At 39.5% G+C, this 16,788-nt stretch overlaps 2 protein-coding genes across 3 annotated transcripts in view; both read right to left on the minus strand.

Moving 5' to 3' along the window:
* Positions 1–8,484, minus strand: part of sergef (secretion regulating guanine nucleotide exchange factor) — a 10,602-nt gene extending 2,118 nt beyond the window's left edge. For both annotated transcript variants that reach the window (XM_080027141.1, XM_080027142.1), the window contains exons 1-10: positions 8,423–8,484; positions 8,046–8,184; positions 6,648–6,800; positions 5,537–5,631; positions 5,334–5,394; positions 5,150–5,263; positions 4,971–5,033; positions 2,407–2,565; positions 2,145–2,299; positions 500–536 (exon numbers count right to left, since the gene is read on the minus strand). In XM_080027141.1, coding sequence (XP_079883267.1) covers positions 500–536; positions 2,145–2,299; positions 2,407–2,565; positions 4,971–5,033; positions 5,150–5,263; positions 5,334–5,394; positions 5,537–5,631; positions 6,648–6,800; positions 8,046–8,184; positions 8,423–8,464 — 1,018 coding nt within the window. In that variant the 5' untranslated portion in view covers positions 8,465–8,484. The remainder of the gene's footprint in view (positions 1–499; positions 537–2,144; positions 2,300–2,406; positions 2,566–4,970; positions 5,034–5,149; positions 5,264–5,333; positions 5,395–5,536; positions 5,632–6,647; positions 6,801–8,045; positions 8,185–8,422) is intronic.
* A 1,270-nt stretch (positions 8,485–9,754) lies between these two features.
* On the minus strand, positions 9,755–14,558 carry tph1a (tryptophan hydroxylase 1 (tryptophan 5-monooxygenase) a; the record flags this gene model as incomplete). Its single annotated transcript, XM_080027519.1, has 11 exons — positions 9,755–9,929; positions 10,039–10,172; positions 10,538–10,633; positions 10,725–10,851; positions 10,944–11,079; positions 11,189–11,385; positions 11,479–11,546; positions 11,633–11,733; positions 11,817–12,000; positions 12,150–12,284; positions 14,469–14,558. 11 exons carry the CDS (start codon positions 14,556–14,558, stop codon positions 9,755–9,757), a joined length of 1,443 nt encoding a protein of 480 aa, XP_079883645.1.
* Between the last annotated feature and the right edge of the window lie 2,230 nt (positions 14,559–16,788).

The following is a 16,788-nucleotide window of genomic DNA, read 5'->3' on the forward strand; positions in this document are numbered from 1 at the left end:
CAGTGATACCAATCTATCCACACTGTAATTACTTCCTGATTCAAAAGAGTAGAGAGCAATGAGCTGACCTCAGAAATCCTCTGCAGCATTACAAGAAGGATTAATATTTCACACTGATGTTTAGCTGTAATATATCAGACAGTTCCCTTACGAACTCTTTGGTACAGAGAGAAGGATGAATAGAAATAGTTTGGTCCATTTGTGTTCATATGTAGGGCCCAAAAGTGAGGAGTGTCTTGTTTCAGCCACTTGCACTTACCGAAACCAATAGGTTCCAATGATTTCTGCTTCATTTTTCAGAAACCTCTTTATCTCTATGTACTGCTCTAGTACATGTGTGTACTGTGTTGTCTGATGTTTGCGCTTATATATTTTCCCACAACTTTTGAAGTAATCTCATTGGCAAATAATGAAAAAAAAATAAAAAGTTACATACAATGTGAAAATGAGAAGAAAAACCAAGAAAATGGAAGTAACTTTTTTGATAGAATACACTTACCTACAATGGCAAGGTTATGTTCGGATCCACATGCTATCTGTAGAGAAAAAGATTGTACAATAGTTTAAGATGTATTATCAGAGGATTGTTCTACCAACATAGTTAGATACTGAGATACTTTGTAACCAAACCTTCTACAAACTGAAATAAAATGCCATTTGTCAAGAATGAGTCTTTCAGCTTTTATTCAAAACTGCATACAGGATGAGTGCAACAAACACAAACCTTACTTCACAGTGCATCATCGGGAGGCAGAGCAGACAACTGTGATCTCATTCATAAAAGCTACAACAAACCACTGTGCTTTGCAGAGGAGTTAACACAACTGTCTCAGGATGGCTGTGTGTGCCTGACTTTGCTCACCAAAACCTGTAACAAATAAATGTACCTTTTTTTCTGCAGTCTTTTCCCCTTCATAACGGTTATAGAAATTGAGGGGACAAATTTAAATTCTGATCCTGAAATCTGAAATATATATACACTCACCGCCACCGGCCACTTTATTAGGTACACCTGTTCAATGGCTTATAAAAACAAAAAGCTAATCAGCCAATCACATGGCAGCAATTTAATGCATTTATGCATTTAGACGTGGTCAAGACAATGTACTTAAGTCAAACCGAGCATCAGAATGGGGGAGAAAGAGGGTTTAGGTGAATTTGAACATGGCGTGGTTGATGGTGCATGGCAGGATGGATCCATACTTTCATGTTGTTTACGCCAAATTCTGAACCTACCATCTGAATGTTGCAACTGAAATCGAGACTCATCAGACCAGGCATGATTTTTTCAATCTTCTATTGTCCAATATTGGTGATCCTGTGAGAATTGTAGCCTCATTTTCCTGTTTTTAGCTGACAGGAGTGGCACCCAATGGGGTCTTCTGTTGCTGTAGCCCATCTGCTTCAAGATTGGTCGTGTTTTGCGTTCAGAGATGGTATTCTGCATACCCTGGTTGTAACGAGTGGTTATTTGAGTTACTGTTGCCTTTCTATCATCTCGAACCAGTATGCCCATCCTCCACTGACCTCTGACTTCAACAAGGCATTTTACGTCCACACAAATGCCGCTCACTGGATATTTTTTCTTTTTCGGACCATTCTCTGTAAACCCTAGAGATGGTTTAGAGTGAAAATCCTAGATAGGCAGTTTCTGAAATACTCATACCAGCCCTCCTGGCACCCTCAACATTGCCATGTTCAAAGTCACTTAAAACCCCTTTCTTCCCCATGCTGTTACTTGGTTTCAACCTCAATAAGTTATCCCGTCCAGGTCTACATGCCTAAATGCATTGTCTCCAGCCATACAGCTGCTTTACAGACTGCAGGTTAAGTGCCACAATCCCATGACGCTCACACATAATTGCCCTCATGGGGAAGATACCTCTGCCTTCACTGAATGTAAGTGGTCCTCTGGGAGAGTGTGTGCACGCTCTATAAACAAGATATAGTCATGCAAATCCTTGAGAACCTACTGTGTTTCGACAACAACCCTCCCTCAGCTATTTGTTGTATTTGTTGTTGTCTGCTGCCCCCTGTTGTACTGACAGGTATGTTCTGCTTAAACACGAGGATGACCACAACAGTATATAATCAATACTAATACCACTTTCAGTCTGTAGATGTCAAAACATGAGAAGTTGTACCTGTGTTGCTCCACAAAGGACTTCAACCTCTGCAGGTAGGTTTCCACCTATGACTGAAGGTACCACGGACTGCCTCCCTGACTTCGGAATGGTTGATTGCAGTCGTCCCTGCTGTCCATAATCTCCTCTGCCCCATGTGAAGACTCTCCCGCTCTCTGAAATGGATCATGACTTTGTTTAGATTCTGCATCCCTCCTTTAAATCCTGTTGAAACAGGTGAGTATCAGAGGCAAACAGTAACTTGCGTTTTGTTCTGTTTCACCTGTTTGAGCAACAATGTGCGTCCAGCCACTCCACACGTGGATGACTTTCTCTCCACCTAGCAATGAGCGCTTCACAAGAGTGGGTGAAGATAGGAAGGGCTCTGTTGCGGTCAGCTGGCCATGCCTGTTGCTTCCCCATAGAAACAAATCACCGTCTCCTGAGCACACGACAGGAGTGACATTACTCTTCATCCAGAGAAGTAATTGATTGGTGCTCGTCAACTAATTTTAGAACTGAAGGGAGGCCAGATATGATGTATGAACATGATGTTAAAGACGACTCAGTAGTCTGACCTCTACGTGTTAGCACTCCCTGAGGGGGAGCTGCACAAAATGGATTACATATCGGCTTTGAAATGATAGCCTTTATTGTGTTTATCTGCAGCTCTTTAATGTGTTTGTCTGCTGCGCTTTAAAAGGCACACTATGCATCATTTTAATGAAAAAATAAATGATCTCAATGATCACTTCTGCCCCCCCATCTGGATGGGGCTACCTTCTTGCAGTTTCCACCTACATAATTTAAAGGTGAAGTAAGCGGTTTATTTATGTTAATATAAGTGTAAAATCGCTCTTTATTCATACAGTGATCACTTACATAATGTGCGCGTTTCATGAAGCCGATCTCTCAGTCAGTTGCTTTGCATGTAATCGGCAAATAAACCTATTGGAGTATCCCGACATTTTTATCCAATCAGAAGAGAGAACGCTACAAACCAACACTTGTCTCACTCATACAGTGCTGTGTGAAAGTTTGTGAACCCCTTGAGCCTTTTGGAATTTTATTAATTTTAACCATTATTAATTCATTTTTATCAATACCAGTATTTTTTATATGAAATAACAGATGTTTGTTTATCAATTCAAAAAAATAATTTTCCAGAAATCAACTGTTAAAACAGATAAGACAAATTATTTGACAAATGTTGTATGTGCAAAAGTGTGTGAACCCTGAGCTGCATTGCTTAAGTCGAGCAAGGTAAACACAATCAGGTGGGCCAAATCGAGTGATGAAATAGACTAATATAATGAGAGATCTTTATGGAAGAAATTGGGTGGCACTAGATAAAACAAAGATAAAACCAGGTCAGTTTAGGCCCACCAAACTGAACCCATACAGGTCAGACATGCTCAAAGGGGAAAAAATCTCAGAGGATCTCAGGAATAGAGTTTTGATGTTGCACATTTGTCTGGGGACAGCTATAAATTCATATAAAAAAGTTTGAGCTCCATCGGTCTACCGTGAGGCAAATCATCTACAGATGGAGAGCTTTAAGAATGACTTAACATCTGCCTAGAAGTGGACTTCCTTCAACAATATAATATACAAGAAAAGCCAACCCAAACATTACATCTGGAGATTTGCCATGACCATTCTTCACTTGAGAGAAGGTTCTCTTGGTGGTAGGCAGAGTTGCGTTTTTGCCCAAACAAGGCGGTTTTGGTTGTGACCAAACAGTTCAATTTTGGACAAATCTGTCCACAGAAAAGACTTAAGGTATCTCCAGGTGCATGTTCTGTCCACATCTGTCCCAGATGCTGCAAGAGAGGTCTGCAAATCACTAGATGTAATGTTTGGGTTGGCTTTTAACTATAAAATAACTTTTCTTGTGGTGCTTATGGATATTTTTGAAGGAAGTCTACTTCTAGGCAGATATTCAGTCACTCTTAAAGCTCTCCATTTGTAGATGATTTGCCTCACGGTGGACCGAAGGAGCTCAAACTTTTTTTAAATTAATTTATAGCTGTCCCCAGACAAATGTGCCGCATCACAACTCTATTCCTGAGATCCTCTGAGATTGTTTTCGCTTTTAGCATGTCTGACCTGTATGGGTTCACTTTGGTGAGCCTAAACTGATTGGTTTGATCTCTGTTTTATCTAGTGCCACCCAATTTCTTCCCTAAAGATCTCTCACTACATTGGTCCATTTCATCACTCAATTTGGCCCATCTGATTGTGTTTACCTGCTCCATTTAAGCAATGCAGCTCAGGGTTCACAAACTTTTACAGATACAACATTTGTCAAATAATTTGTTTGATCTGTTTTAACAGTTGATTTCTGGAAAAGAAAAATGTTGAATTGATAAACAAACATCTGTTATTTCATATAAAAAATACTGGTATTGATAAAAATTAATTAATAATGGTTAAAATAAATAAAATTCCAAAAGGCTCAAGGGGTTCACAAACTTTCACACAGCACTGTATATAGTATATACACTCCATGGTCTCACTGCCGGTGCACGCCAGAGTAACAGATGGGTGAATGTGTATGCGCCTACAATGGCAGAGCAGGTAAAAATCCTTCCCAATGTCTGTTTTGATGGTTTTTATCATGTTTTATCACACTTATGGATCTGAGATGATGCTAGATAACTCGCTGCTTGAAGACTGCAGTGCATTAATGTGGTGACGTAGGGACGAGCGAGGGGACTGCTAACTGCAGTAACTGACAGGAAGTTAGCTAAAAGAACCATTCCGCTTACAGCACCTTTAATAAGCAAAACCAAAACCTATTACTCAAAGGGAGCATAATGATGGTCATACATGCTGGTGTCATACCTGTAATGCATGCGCAGTGCACTGAGCCCGCAGTTACTATGAGTGAGGACTTCTGATCAAGACCTGCAACATAGGCACATGTAGTTAGTGCCATTTATCAAGCATCATGAGCAGCATTAAAAAAACACTTAAGGTCTAAAAACTTGGTCTCTGGAACTATTTCTGTCATTTTTACTTACCTGGTACCAGACAGGGCAGTGTGGAGCTGAGGTGTGATGGTACAGGCCGTGGACTGAGAGCTCTCTTAGCATGAGTGAACAGACCAGTTCCCCACTGATTCACACGACCTGAATCTGAAGGCAGAATAAAGTTAGAATATGTGAATTAAGTTTTAAATTAAAAGACACTGTTTTTTTTACCTACCTGTAACAGCTAGTGAATGTCTGAGTCCTGCTGCTACACTCATCACTGGCTCCGTCAGACTCTGGGAACAAACAGCATAATGACATCTGCTTCAGAGAAACTGATCCTTTGGTTGGTTTGGCAGCACTTTTGATCACTCAGGATCGATTAAGAAAAAGGAATCGCAAACATGGGAGTAGCTATATAGCCGATCATATGCTCACCTCAACAACCAGTGGATCTGCAGAGTGTGTAACGGTCTGTTCAACACCGAGTTGTCCAAATGCATTGGAGCCACATGCCAGTACTCGACCACACTCTGTCGGTGTGACATAAAAAGAAAAGAAACATCTCTGTTATTTAAACACAATGGAATATTCAACCTTTGGATGGATGGAAGGTAGTTCCAGGCTAACTTCGTTATTCCTATTTTGAACATTACAGTGACTACTATGACTTCTGGGTAACTCCCTCAAGCAAAGTCTGCAAGATAACAGACAGATGATTCAGGACCACTCTGGTCAACTGGAATGTGAGTCTAGTGCTGCGTTAACATCATGTGTGATAAAAGGACATGGGAAATATTTGTATAATATGAGTCAACATACAAGTGTTTGTGTGTCATCAGAAAATTAAACACAGCTGTATGATTGCAGAGTTGGTTGCATGAGAGTCAAAACTCTAAAATGACAATAAATACATTTGTAAAATGCGTGTTTTAGTATCTTGAATGGCTGAACAAAGTGACATAAGTCCATGTTCTTTGCTTTTTGGGCACCGAAAAAGAGGGGTATTGTAGTTGTAATTACAAACTGGATGTTGGCATAAATGGTCCTTACCAGTTGGAAAGTGGTAATTATAGTAACTTCCATATGACAGGAATGCAGCACGAGTCTGTCGACCCGTAAGGACTCCTCCTAATTTCCCTCACTGCCATCAATTTTGTATACTGGTAATCAAACTGAATGTGTAGGTTTTTTAATTTGTACATGAAACTATTTTGTTCTTGTGAATTTCAAATGTCAAATTCTGTCCTTAGCCTAAGTTTTGATTTCTGTGACATCCAAAGGTTGTCTGAAGGATACATTTATTGTCATCCTATCCATTATCCCTACCTGAAAGTAAAACGTGAGGGAATAGATTCATTATCATAAATGTTTTGCTTTTGAACCTAGTGCAACAGACAGAGAATCACACCCTGGTGTGAAAAGGCATGGCCTCCTGACCAGAACTCCCTGGAAGAAGAGATCCTGTATCTCAATAGGTCAGGACATTTGGTTAAACAAAGGATAAATAAACAACAACAACAAAAATATAACAGAAAAAGGAGCTCACCTGCGAGAAAAAGAGTAAAATCCCAACCACATGCTACTTTGGTGATTTTCAGGCTCAAGCTGGGGCAGAGTTGAAGAGTTGAAATGTCTGCGTTGTGGCCAAGTCCCAGCTGGCCTCTGTGGTTCTGTCCGCACACAAATATCTCTCCATTCTCTGCCCAACACAAATTATACCACAAACGTTTAGGGAACCATGCAATGTGTTATTTAGTGAGCCAAGTGAACAGAAATAGATGTTTTAAACATGGACAGTGCGATGAAACATTTAGGTTAGATGGGGGAAAAGGAAAAAAAGCAGTGATTAAAAAGAATCACCTGCATATAATGTCTCCAAACAAATTTATTTAAATTCCTTTTTGTATTCTTGAACATTCATGTGATGTGCATATCATTTCAGTCCCTCTGAAATGAGGAAAAGTTTATTTTTATAATCAGGATAATTACAATATGGAGTTTATATCTCTTTTCTACTATTTGCTGCACAATGTTTGAAATGTTGTGTGAATCACGCTAATCGTTTGTAGATGTAAATGTTATAATCAATGTTTTCTTGGAAATGTGTAATATTGACTCAAGAATGTGTTCAGTATTGAGGCACCTGAATATTTAGTCTTATTTGAGAAACAGGATTATTGACGAGAATGTATTTGATTTATTTATATTCAATCTACTTATTGTTTTTTCCAAGAAAAAGATGGGACATGGTAAACTGTCTCACATTCCAGGATAGTATAATGTTTAATAAATCTTAAATGCTGGGTGCTGCTAATAAACATTTTACAGTTTGGCCAGGAGGGAGCGCCACGTGACCGTGAAAAACAAAAAAACAAAGGTTGGGGTAATTTTGCTTTTGTATACAACTTAACTTCTTTGATTCAGTGAAAAAGTATAGATCTACTTCAAATGTTGTTTATGTGTTTTTTAGTCTCGCAAAGCCAGACCAAACTACAGCAAGTAGTATGGTCTGGAAGCACTCCGTTTAGAGCCGTCTATTCGGGGGGAAACTGGGCTGGCCTGTTTTTATTTCTTTAAACCAATCACAATCATCTACGGCGGGGCTAACCCCGGGAAGCAGCCAATGGAGGCGTAGCGTTGTTTGCCGACGCCAGCGCTTAATAGACGCTGGCTGAAGTGGTCAAGCCAGACTATGTGTTTTTAAACCTTTATGCATGATGGGCACTGCATTGGAAAGCTTCTTTTAAAAATATTGTTTTATATAAAATCCTATCCTCATGTCTTAGCATTTTTAAGACTTATTTAAAGATCGATTGAAGACATTGTTATACCAATGATGATCTTATTTTTAGATTAATCAATTAAATGAATGTAAAGACTTATTATAGATCTGCAGCAACCCGTAATAGGTTGACAGAAAAGTGCAGGAGCAGAAGTGATTTACCGGTGATGAGCACGGTGTGTCCCCCGCCGCCGGTGACAGCTCGTGCTGCCTTGTACTGCAGAGCAGTGTTGACAGAAAGCCGGGGACGAGACTGGTCCTCCTCATGTCCCTGTCCCAGCTGCCCGTAGCTGTTGGCTCCCTGACGGACACGATATTGATCACAATACTTTTCAATAACTGGTTCATCTTTAACCGGTTGACGGCTGCTTGTGTCCCACTTTAAGTTGTAGTTCACCGACAGTCAAGCTAACGTTAGCATTAGTGCTATGTTTACCTTCCCGTCTCTGCTGTCACTCCGCTGGTGGTGAGTATAAATGATGAACAAACTACACGGCCTCACACTACTTAAACACGATAAGTGAAGATTACGAACTTACCCAAGAGTGTAAACAAAACTCGTGTTGCGAGCTCTTTTCCATGGAGGACCTAGCTACCAATGACTACAGCATGGTTTGCGACACTGTCGTGAAGCACTCTTTTCAACAGAGTTCAACAACACCTCAGCCTCCAAAGCAAAGTGGCCATAATGTTGAGTAGGATTAGCCCTATATTAGTTTAGGTAAATGGGTAACTTTGATTCAATTTATGTCCATAACAAAACCACCTTGTCTAACCCTTTTTCCATCATAGATCCTTCATCTGAATTATATTTAATTTTATGAATAGGAGGACAATAAGGTGAATTGGCTTATACTAACTCCAACTCCAACCTGAATGTATTTACGTATTACCATCGCTTTCAGGGTCTTTACTGTCATCATTCTGCATTTCCATGATCATCATCAGCCTTCCTCATTAACGGTTATCCAGAACCAAATCACATCCATGAGGTCAGCAAAAAGTAGTAAATCATCAAGTAACAAACCATCTTACACACTTTGAATACACAATTAACATTTTAATATTTGTTATATATATATATATATATATATATATATATATATATATATATATATCTTTGATATATAGCCTTCTTATAATGTCTATATTTCGTTACAGTAGAAAAATAATGTTTCGATTTCAGGATGACTACAATTATATGGGGGTAATAAAGTTATCACTGTAAAATAAAATAGGTCAGGGTACATTGGGCCGGATCTGTCATTAGTTATCAATCATGAAAACATTCTCATAACACCAGTCTTCACACATAATTTCCCTCAACAGCAAACAAAAAGGAACATGACATAAACACCAAAAGTACAAACAAAGTACGTTTTGTACATATCACTGAAGTGCTGAAGAATAAATGTGGAGACAAAGAAGAAAAGGGAAATGAAAAACAAAAACAATTCACATGATAATATACAACAGCAGAGTAAACACTAGGATGAGGAAACCTCATCTGTGTTTGTTACAGTTGTGGATGATTCAAAGGGCACTAAAGTACTATGAAAGCACATTGACTGTTTGTAAAACGTATGGAGCAAAGTAATAGTGAAGCAAAACAGTGGATCTCAGGTTAAGCAGCTCTTTGGGTGTGTGTAATCAACTGATATCTGTGTCAAAACATAATAAGTGTGCCTCCATTTATTGTATAAGCCATTTACCATGCAGTGGGGACAACAGGGCGTTATCTCAAAAGCAGTGCACATTCATTGTACTGACGAAGGGTGATACACAAGAAGTGTCTCTACAGCGGTGCTTTGGGATGACATGGAAAGCATCAATGGACTGTAGGTGGATAACTTCAACTGCACTGCGGGCAGTCAGACACCCAGCTGCTTGTTCAGCCGGAGCAGGGCGTCGCCAACGATGTCAAGCTCGTGCCGAAGCTCCTCTACCACGCTGTTAATGCTCGGGGTGTCTTTCAACACATCCACGCTCTGGGTATAAGGGTTGTACCGAACTGTGAAGGGACGCTTGATGGTCTTGGCAAACTCCCTGAAATAAACATAATATCATCTTTGAATAATATGTTGTGATGTTTGGGGGGAAAAGTTATGTTTACCATTATGAATATCTAATGTTGAACTACAAGCACCCTGCCTACCTCATCTTGACTTTGGCCTCCTCGAAGCTGTCTGACACAAAGTAGACATCCTGAAATGTTGTGATGATGCATTCTTGTTTGGAAGTAACTTTGGGGTCAAAAGGCATTATCCTTGCATTTCCAGAGAGTGCATGCTGTAAATGAGAAACAAGGAACAGATGTTGCCACTAATCAGATTTAATGCAAATCAATCTTTAAAGAGTAGTTCTAAAGCCTTTTATCAGTATACAAATTATCAATATTTTAAGAGACTCTAGGGTTAAAATGTTCAAGCCTGAAGTAGACAAACATATAGTGACTTTTCCTTTGGCTTAAAATAATCATATCAATTGGTTTGGGCTGGTAAGAGAAGGGTATATACTGTATAGTAGGTAATATACAACACTGCAGGCCCTTTTTGATATGTATTTTATGATGAACAAATACATTTAATTGGAAAATATTTGTAGGAAAGCTGTGTTAATGTATTCTCTGTACGGCCCTGTTAAAATGTTTGTACCTTAAGCTCACTGATGGATGACAGCAGTCCTGCTCCATATGCTCGCAGCTTCCCTTCTTGTTTGCATAAGCCAAACTCCACCGTGAAGAAATAGCACTGTAACACAGGTAAAACAGGAACTATTAGGACAATTGTTCTAGAGTTTATATTTTTTTTCGAAGAAGAAAAAGAAGGCGGTGTCACTCACTGTTGCCAGTTTCTGAACTGAGTCATCCGAAGCCCCGAGTGAAGCGAGACCAATCTCCTGAGAAAACTGAGCGAAGCTGGGCTCTGCTAGAAGTGGGACGTGACCCAGCAGCTCATGGCATGTGTCCCTTGATAATGAAAGATAACAGAATTTAAGGACCAATAGCTTTGTATGAACATTGACATCCCTTTTCTAAATACAATACTGTATTTTACTCACGGCTCTGGGGTATATAAGGGGTCGGAGCTGTGCCGCACATACTGGGTACAGTGGAATACCCGGAAGGCCAAACCAGCAAGGAAGTCACGCGGGGACAGATAACCCGCCACGGGCCTGATGGTAAATCCAGTGCGTTCTGAGAAGATTTGAAACACAAACGAGTAAGTGACTACGCCTACAAAGCTAAAAATGTAATTTCCAATTTTGTAGTTGAGGCGTGTTTTATCAAGGAAGTTCAAAACTACCCCGGAGGAAGCATGAGACATCTTCCAGCTGAGGGATGTTGTCCTCCCGAAATTCACAGTATTTGGACAGCAGTGGCAGGTTCTTCAAGTATTCTCGGCAGGCGTGGGTGGGGTACAGCTTGTTGAGCTCTCTGAACACAACTCCCCAAGTCTTCACCTCCTCCACTGTGAACTCAATACGAGGAATGGGATCCCCACTGGAAAAAGAGGGAATCATTGTCATTTAAGTATCGAGCAAACAAATTGAGATATTTTCAAAATAGCCGCTTAAATGTGCAATAAAAACTCACTGTTTGTAGGCCATGGCAAGGTCAGCAAAGTACTTTCGCCTTTTCCGGTAGACATTGTCCTTGAAACCCTGAGGGAGAGGCACACAGAAGGTATGAGGATCATTTAAACGGAAGGAATTTTAATTTAGCAGGACGCTGTCTTGGGCCTACATACTGAATGATCTGCGTCCAACTCAGAGCCATACATCAGGACACGGTTAGCACACTTGTCCAAGTCTGAAATCTTCTTTGGGAACCAAGGTACATCCGACATATCTGAGAAGGAAAGGCAGTTGTTAACTGTTAGTACCGACTAATACGATGTATTTGCAATACGGCGTCTGCTGGACTTCATTTACCGTCCTTGTGTAGACAGGAGTTATCTGGAGGCTCCATGTCGACCACGTTCACATGCTCTTGAAGCAAGTGGATGATTTCATTCAGTTGTTCGTGGTTGCTGTCGCAGTCCACAAATATTTCAAACTCGGAGTTGCGTCTTTTGGATTTTCTGGACTCTATGTGCACAAGGTTGACGTGGTTTTCCTGCAAAAAGAAATCCATATGATAAGGAACAAGTAACTGACATAAAATGGATACATGATATTAAAATGTTATTTATATACCGCAGACACAGTATTCCAAATGATTACATTAACACATAGCAACATTGATTATAATAACTATGTCCATACTTGGAAGAGTTTGAGTGCCTTTACTAATCCTCCCACTTCATTCTTGAGGGAAAAGATGATTGTTGTCCTTCCTTCCTCTGATGTGTTCTTCTTTTCAGTGTTTTCTTCAATTTTTGTAAAGGTTGATTTGTTTATCTGAAAACAGCAATGACAGATTAGTTGAAGTTCGATTGTGTTACAGCAAGATATTATCGCCATTTTACTATGAAAAAAGAGGCTCTCATCTGAGGAGAAATCTGTGAGGAGTAATTCAACTTTTAGTAACTTTATTTAGAATGCGTATAGGATTTTTTTTTCACCTGAAGAAATGTATGGAAAGTTGAATGAGACCCTAAAAGAAAAGGACTCATTTCAAACAGAGAAATGAACTCCTTTAAGAAATGTGGTACCAACAATAATAGTCCTGTGCTGCTTAGTTTAAGCTGGAACTGATGTACTGTATCCCTGAATCGGTTGGAGTCAACCTCACACAAAGCATTTTGTGAATGCATAACTACTAATTACTTTGAAGCTTCCAACCATGCCAAAATAAATCCTATAAACATTTAATCTAATGAACATGCAAAACTAGAAACAATCTGTAGCCTATAGGTAGTGAGTCACGGAGAACTGTCAAAGTCAAATGTTTCTGTCACCCTGTTAAAGAAACATGGCTTGTTTCTTGCAGTCCTACTAATAAAAAACAAAACACGAAATATAAATACAGATTTATGATGTGCACTTTCGTAGAGACAGGGCTGGGATTAGTGACCACAAGAAGCTGAACAACCCATCATTTTCAGGACCTTGGATAGCGCTCTCGCGTAGACGCGTTTTCTGTGCGCACTGCATGTGTAATTCCTGCTTCAGATTTTAAGAATATGACTATAACATACCAACAGCACAGAAAAACCATTGACAGCAACTTGTATCCCTCCCTTCATTTAGCATACACCTTATTTGGACGCTATATTGTATTTCTGCATAACTATATAATTTGCTTTCGAAATTAAACTGGAGAGACCGGTCACAAGAATCCGTCGAATTCTGCTCAGTTACTGCCTACCATATTTCGCCCATAGAGCTTTGTGTAGACCGCCCGGCCCACCAGTTTGCGATGGGCCCTTGTCTGAAACATCCCTGAAAGCATTAGCCTATTGGAGACTGGATCAGGACGCTCCACGGGGTCAACTCTCTGCGTCTCGGTTAAATGAAGATGAAATCTGTCTGTGTCCCAATGAATCGCCTTAGTGCAATCCCATTTAAACATTGTGAGCTCCCTATCTGTTGATACCTTATTAGATTTAAGGCTGTGTTTAATCACAGCAGCATGCAGGATTTAGCATTTTAAGCACGCCTGTTCCTCGTCTAATATATATTTTTCCTTTTTATTTCAGCTTTAGAGATCTTTAAATATATTATTTTAAAAAAGCACAAATTAGTCCACGCTATTAATCAAAATGTAAAAGCACAGTCAGGTCTGTTCACAGCTAGCCTACTTTAATTAACCAAAACGTTTTTGGTTCTTCTCGGGGAGAGAGAGATGATTGATGGTTCACACTTATTTAGCCTACTTTTATACATACATCGATTAGAATCCAACATGTGTGTGGCGTAGCTGCCTAGTGTCAATAAACATAAATCTGCTGAGGTCACAGACACAATCGGATTTCCTGCTGAAGACAAACGAAGTCGCAGCTTAGAGGACACTTCAATACTAATTCAATAACATGAATATTTGAATATTGTTGTTTTTCTGCGTTTTTTTGTTGAGAATTTTGAAATCTTGGAAAGGAAACGAACGCATCTAATGCTGCAAAATGACGTTGCACAAAGAATACAAATGAAAAAGAAATCTGAATGTATTGTTGCTATTAATGCAATCTAATTATTTACAATTTTACATTGAACCCTGCCGTCTGTGTTTGACGCGTCCAAAGGAGACATCACAGAAACTGATCGATTAATCTTTTTTTCATCCCGTTGGTCTGTCACCACGAACATCAGTGAATATTAAGAATCCGCAAATTAAGCAATAATGAGTTTTTTTTATGACTTTAACCTTCTTAAACCTTTGACGTCAATTACACTATAGGCCTATAACAATATGCTACCTACTGCTTCAATTAATCTGCGTTGATGACAAATTGAATAGTCTACTTATTTATTTTGTTGACCCGGGCTGATCTCCCCGACACTGTCAAAAAAAGGAAACGTCTCCGCCTTCTCGGCTGCATGGCCTTGCGCAGACTCTTTTCCAGTACCAAACACACAAATCGTCGATAAAAAATATTGCATAATAAAGACTTTATTCTTTAATGATACTTTTTCTCTTCTTACCTCATTATTCAGCAGTTTTTCTTCAAAGCCGATGTTCATGGAGTCAAAAGATCTTCCTCTACGTGGCCCTTCGTTTTTGTTTGAGTACATGTTTGTGGTGCTGATTTATTCGCCTTATTTTGTGTGTGTGTGTGTGTGTGTGTGTGTGTGTGTGTGTGTGTGTGTGTGTGTGTGTGTAGGTCTTTCAGATGGATCATCTAAATAACCTCCGCTTTGTAAAGTGGGCTGTCTACCCCGAGAAGCGGCGCGCTTTGCTATTTAACCACAGAGAGAAATAGGAGGGGGCAATAATCTCACCTACAGCAGCAAATGGAAAAAGAGCAGCATCACTCACGTCACTGGGGTGGAAAGGGGTATCCTTTATTTCACCTAAAAGCCTGAAATAGCTTCAATGAGATCAATCAGAAATCTTATTTTACAGAGAGAATACAATGTGGGAATAATAGAATATTTTCGTCAGACATTTCAAAGTGTGTCTTTTTCTATCTGGACTTTTATTTTGTTATCTCAGGATTGTGTGAAAGCGTTTTACAATCAATATCAACTTGGATGCAGTACTGTGAACTCAGACCTCATGTTGAAATAAGCAGTTCATTCTTCTTGTTTGTTGACACCCTGAGACTAGGTCAAGGTTTAAGAGGATTTATAAGAGAGACCTCATTACTTTAAACGGATAACACCGCTGTTCTATAAACTTTAACTACCCAACATATAGGGCAGGTGAGATGCCTTTGTGTGTCTGTAGTTTTAACTCTAATGCAGTGATACACGTGGCTAATGCACATGTTTGTCTCAGGTGCTCCTGGCCGGGATGCCTAACACAGCACAAGAGGCATTCAAGGGAACTTCCTCTTTTCAGGAAGCAAATCTAGATGCACTCCCAGATCATAGTAAAAGGCACAATTCACCACTTATTATATGGGAGGAGCCCATTGACTTCAGATGGTCAGTGTAATCCAAAAAAACACATCTGGCATTATTCCCATTGAGGAATCACTATTTTTCTCTTTAGAGCCCCTCTAACACTCAACTACATGTACCAGTATTCTTTGCTCATAAATTTCAGGTCAGCGAAGCATGAGTGAACATGTTTACCTGACTGCTAGCTTTAGTTTCTTATCACCTCCACCTACAGCAGGCAAGCCGTTCTGCTTCAATGTACAAACATAATATACCGTAGCCGAGTTACAAAGCACAACAAATGGTACACGTGTTGTTAAGATGACAGGTCAGAAAGAACATCTTACATCTCCATTTTAGTTTAAGATTAAGTAGCTTTGTTGTTTACATTTTGCAAACATATTGAGATCTTAATAAAACATAGACCTGGTTACACAAACTCAGTGATCAGCTGCAGCACTATTGCTCCTGTTAATACCGTAGCATTAATTTGGACTGAAACAATTAGTCACGTAGATGATTACTCAAATCATTGGCAACCATTTGGATTTTCAATTATTAATCATTTAAACTAAAACTAAAGCAAATGTTCCAAACATCCTGTGGTTGTAGCTTCTTAGACTTTACACTTTCCTATTTGCTCTATATTTGCAAACTAAATATAATTGGATTTTGGTCTGTTGGACGGACAATTCAAACATATCTCCTCTAGGAAATTATGATTTGTAATGTACTTTTCTGACACTGTATGGACTAGACAAATAATCTGTTGATTTACAAAATAATAAAAAGTGTAAGAAAAATGTATGGATTAAGTGCTAAGGACAAAATGCTCATCAAATAAGAATCGTACAATCATTGGAATGGAGGAGGGACAAGAATGAAAATAATGATACCCTGGAAATCCAGACTCACCACTAGCACATTTCAATTTGCTCTGCAGCTTACTCTGGACACGAACCATACAAAATTCCATGTCACCAATCAAATCGTACTATCTGGGCGGGCTAAAACGGGTGACGACAGTGCTGCACCATCAAAGTCACGATGGTAAAGAAAGTGCACCAGAACACGTCAGTCATAGTCAGAATGAGTTAACCGAGCTGCTGCTGCCTAAAGCTAAACAAAGAGCATTGGCAAACATTGTGGAGTGGACCTTATACATCAATCCTTAGCCAAAGGCTCATACATGGAAAAGGCTGACATTTTTCTTTGAATAGGTAGTGTGGCTTGCTTATTTATCGGGATAAAGGCAGGGGAAAGGACAATACCCATTGAGTGTTATGTCCACGATATTGTTCATGATTAAGTAATGAACGGTACCTTTCATGAAGCCCACACACTGACGTGGGCTTCTTCGCAGCAGCATGAAGCACGTCCAAATCTACTTAGAAATACATTTTCACAGACGTAAACACTT

This window comes from Ammodytes marinus, assembly GCF_949987685.1.
Source record: "Ammodytes marinus genome assembly, chromosome: 5".
In the NCBI taxonomy this organism is placed as follows: Eukaryota; Metazoa; Chordata; class Actinopteri; order Uranoscopiformes; family Ammodytidae; genus Ammodytes; species Ammodytes marinus.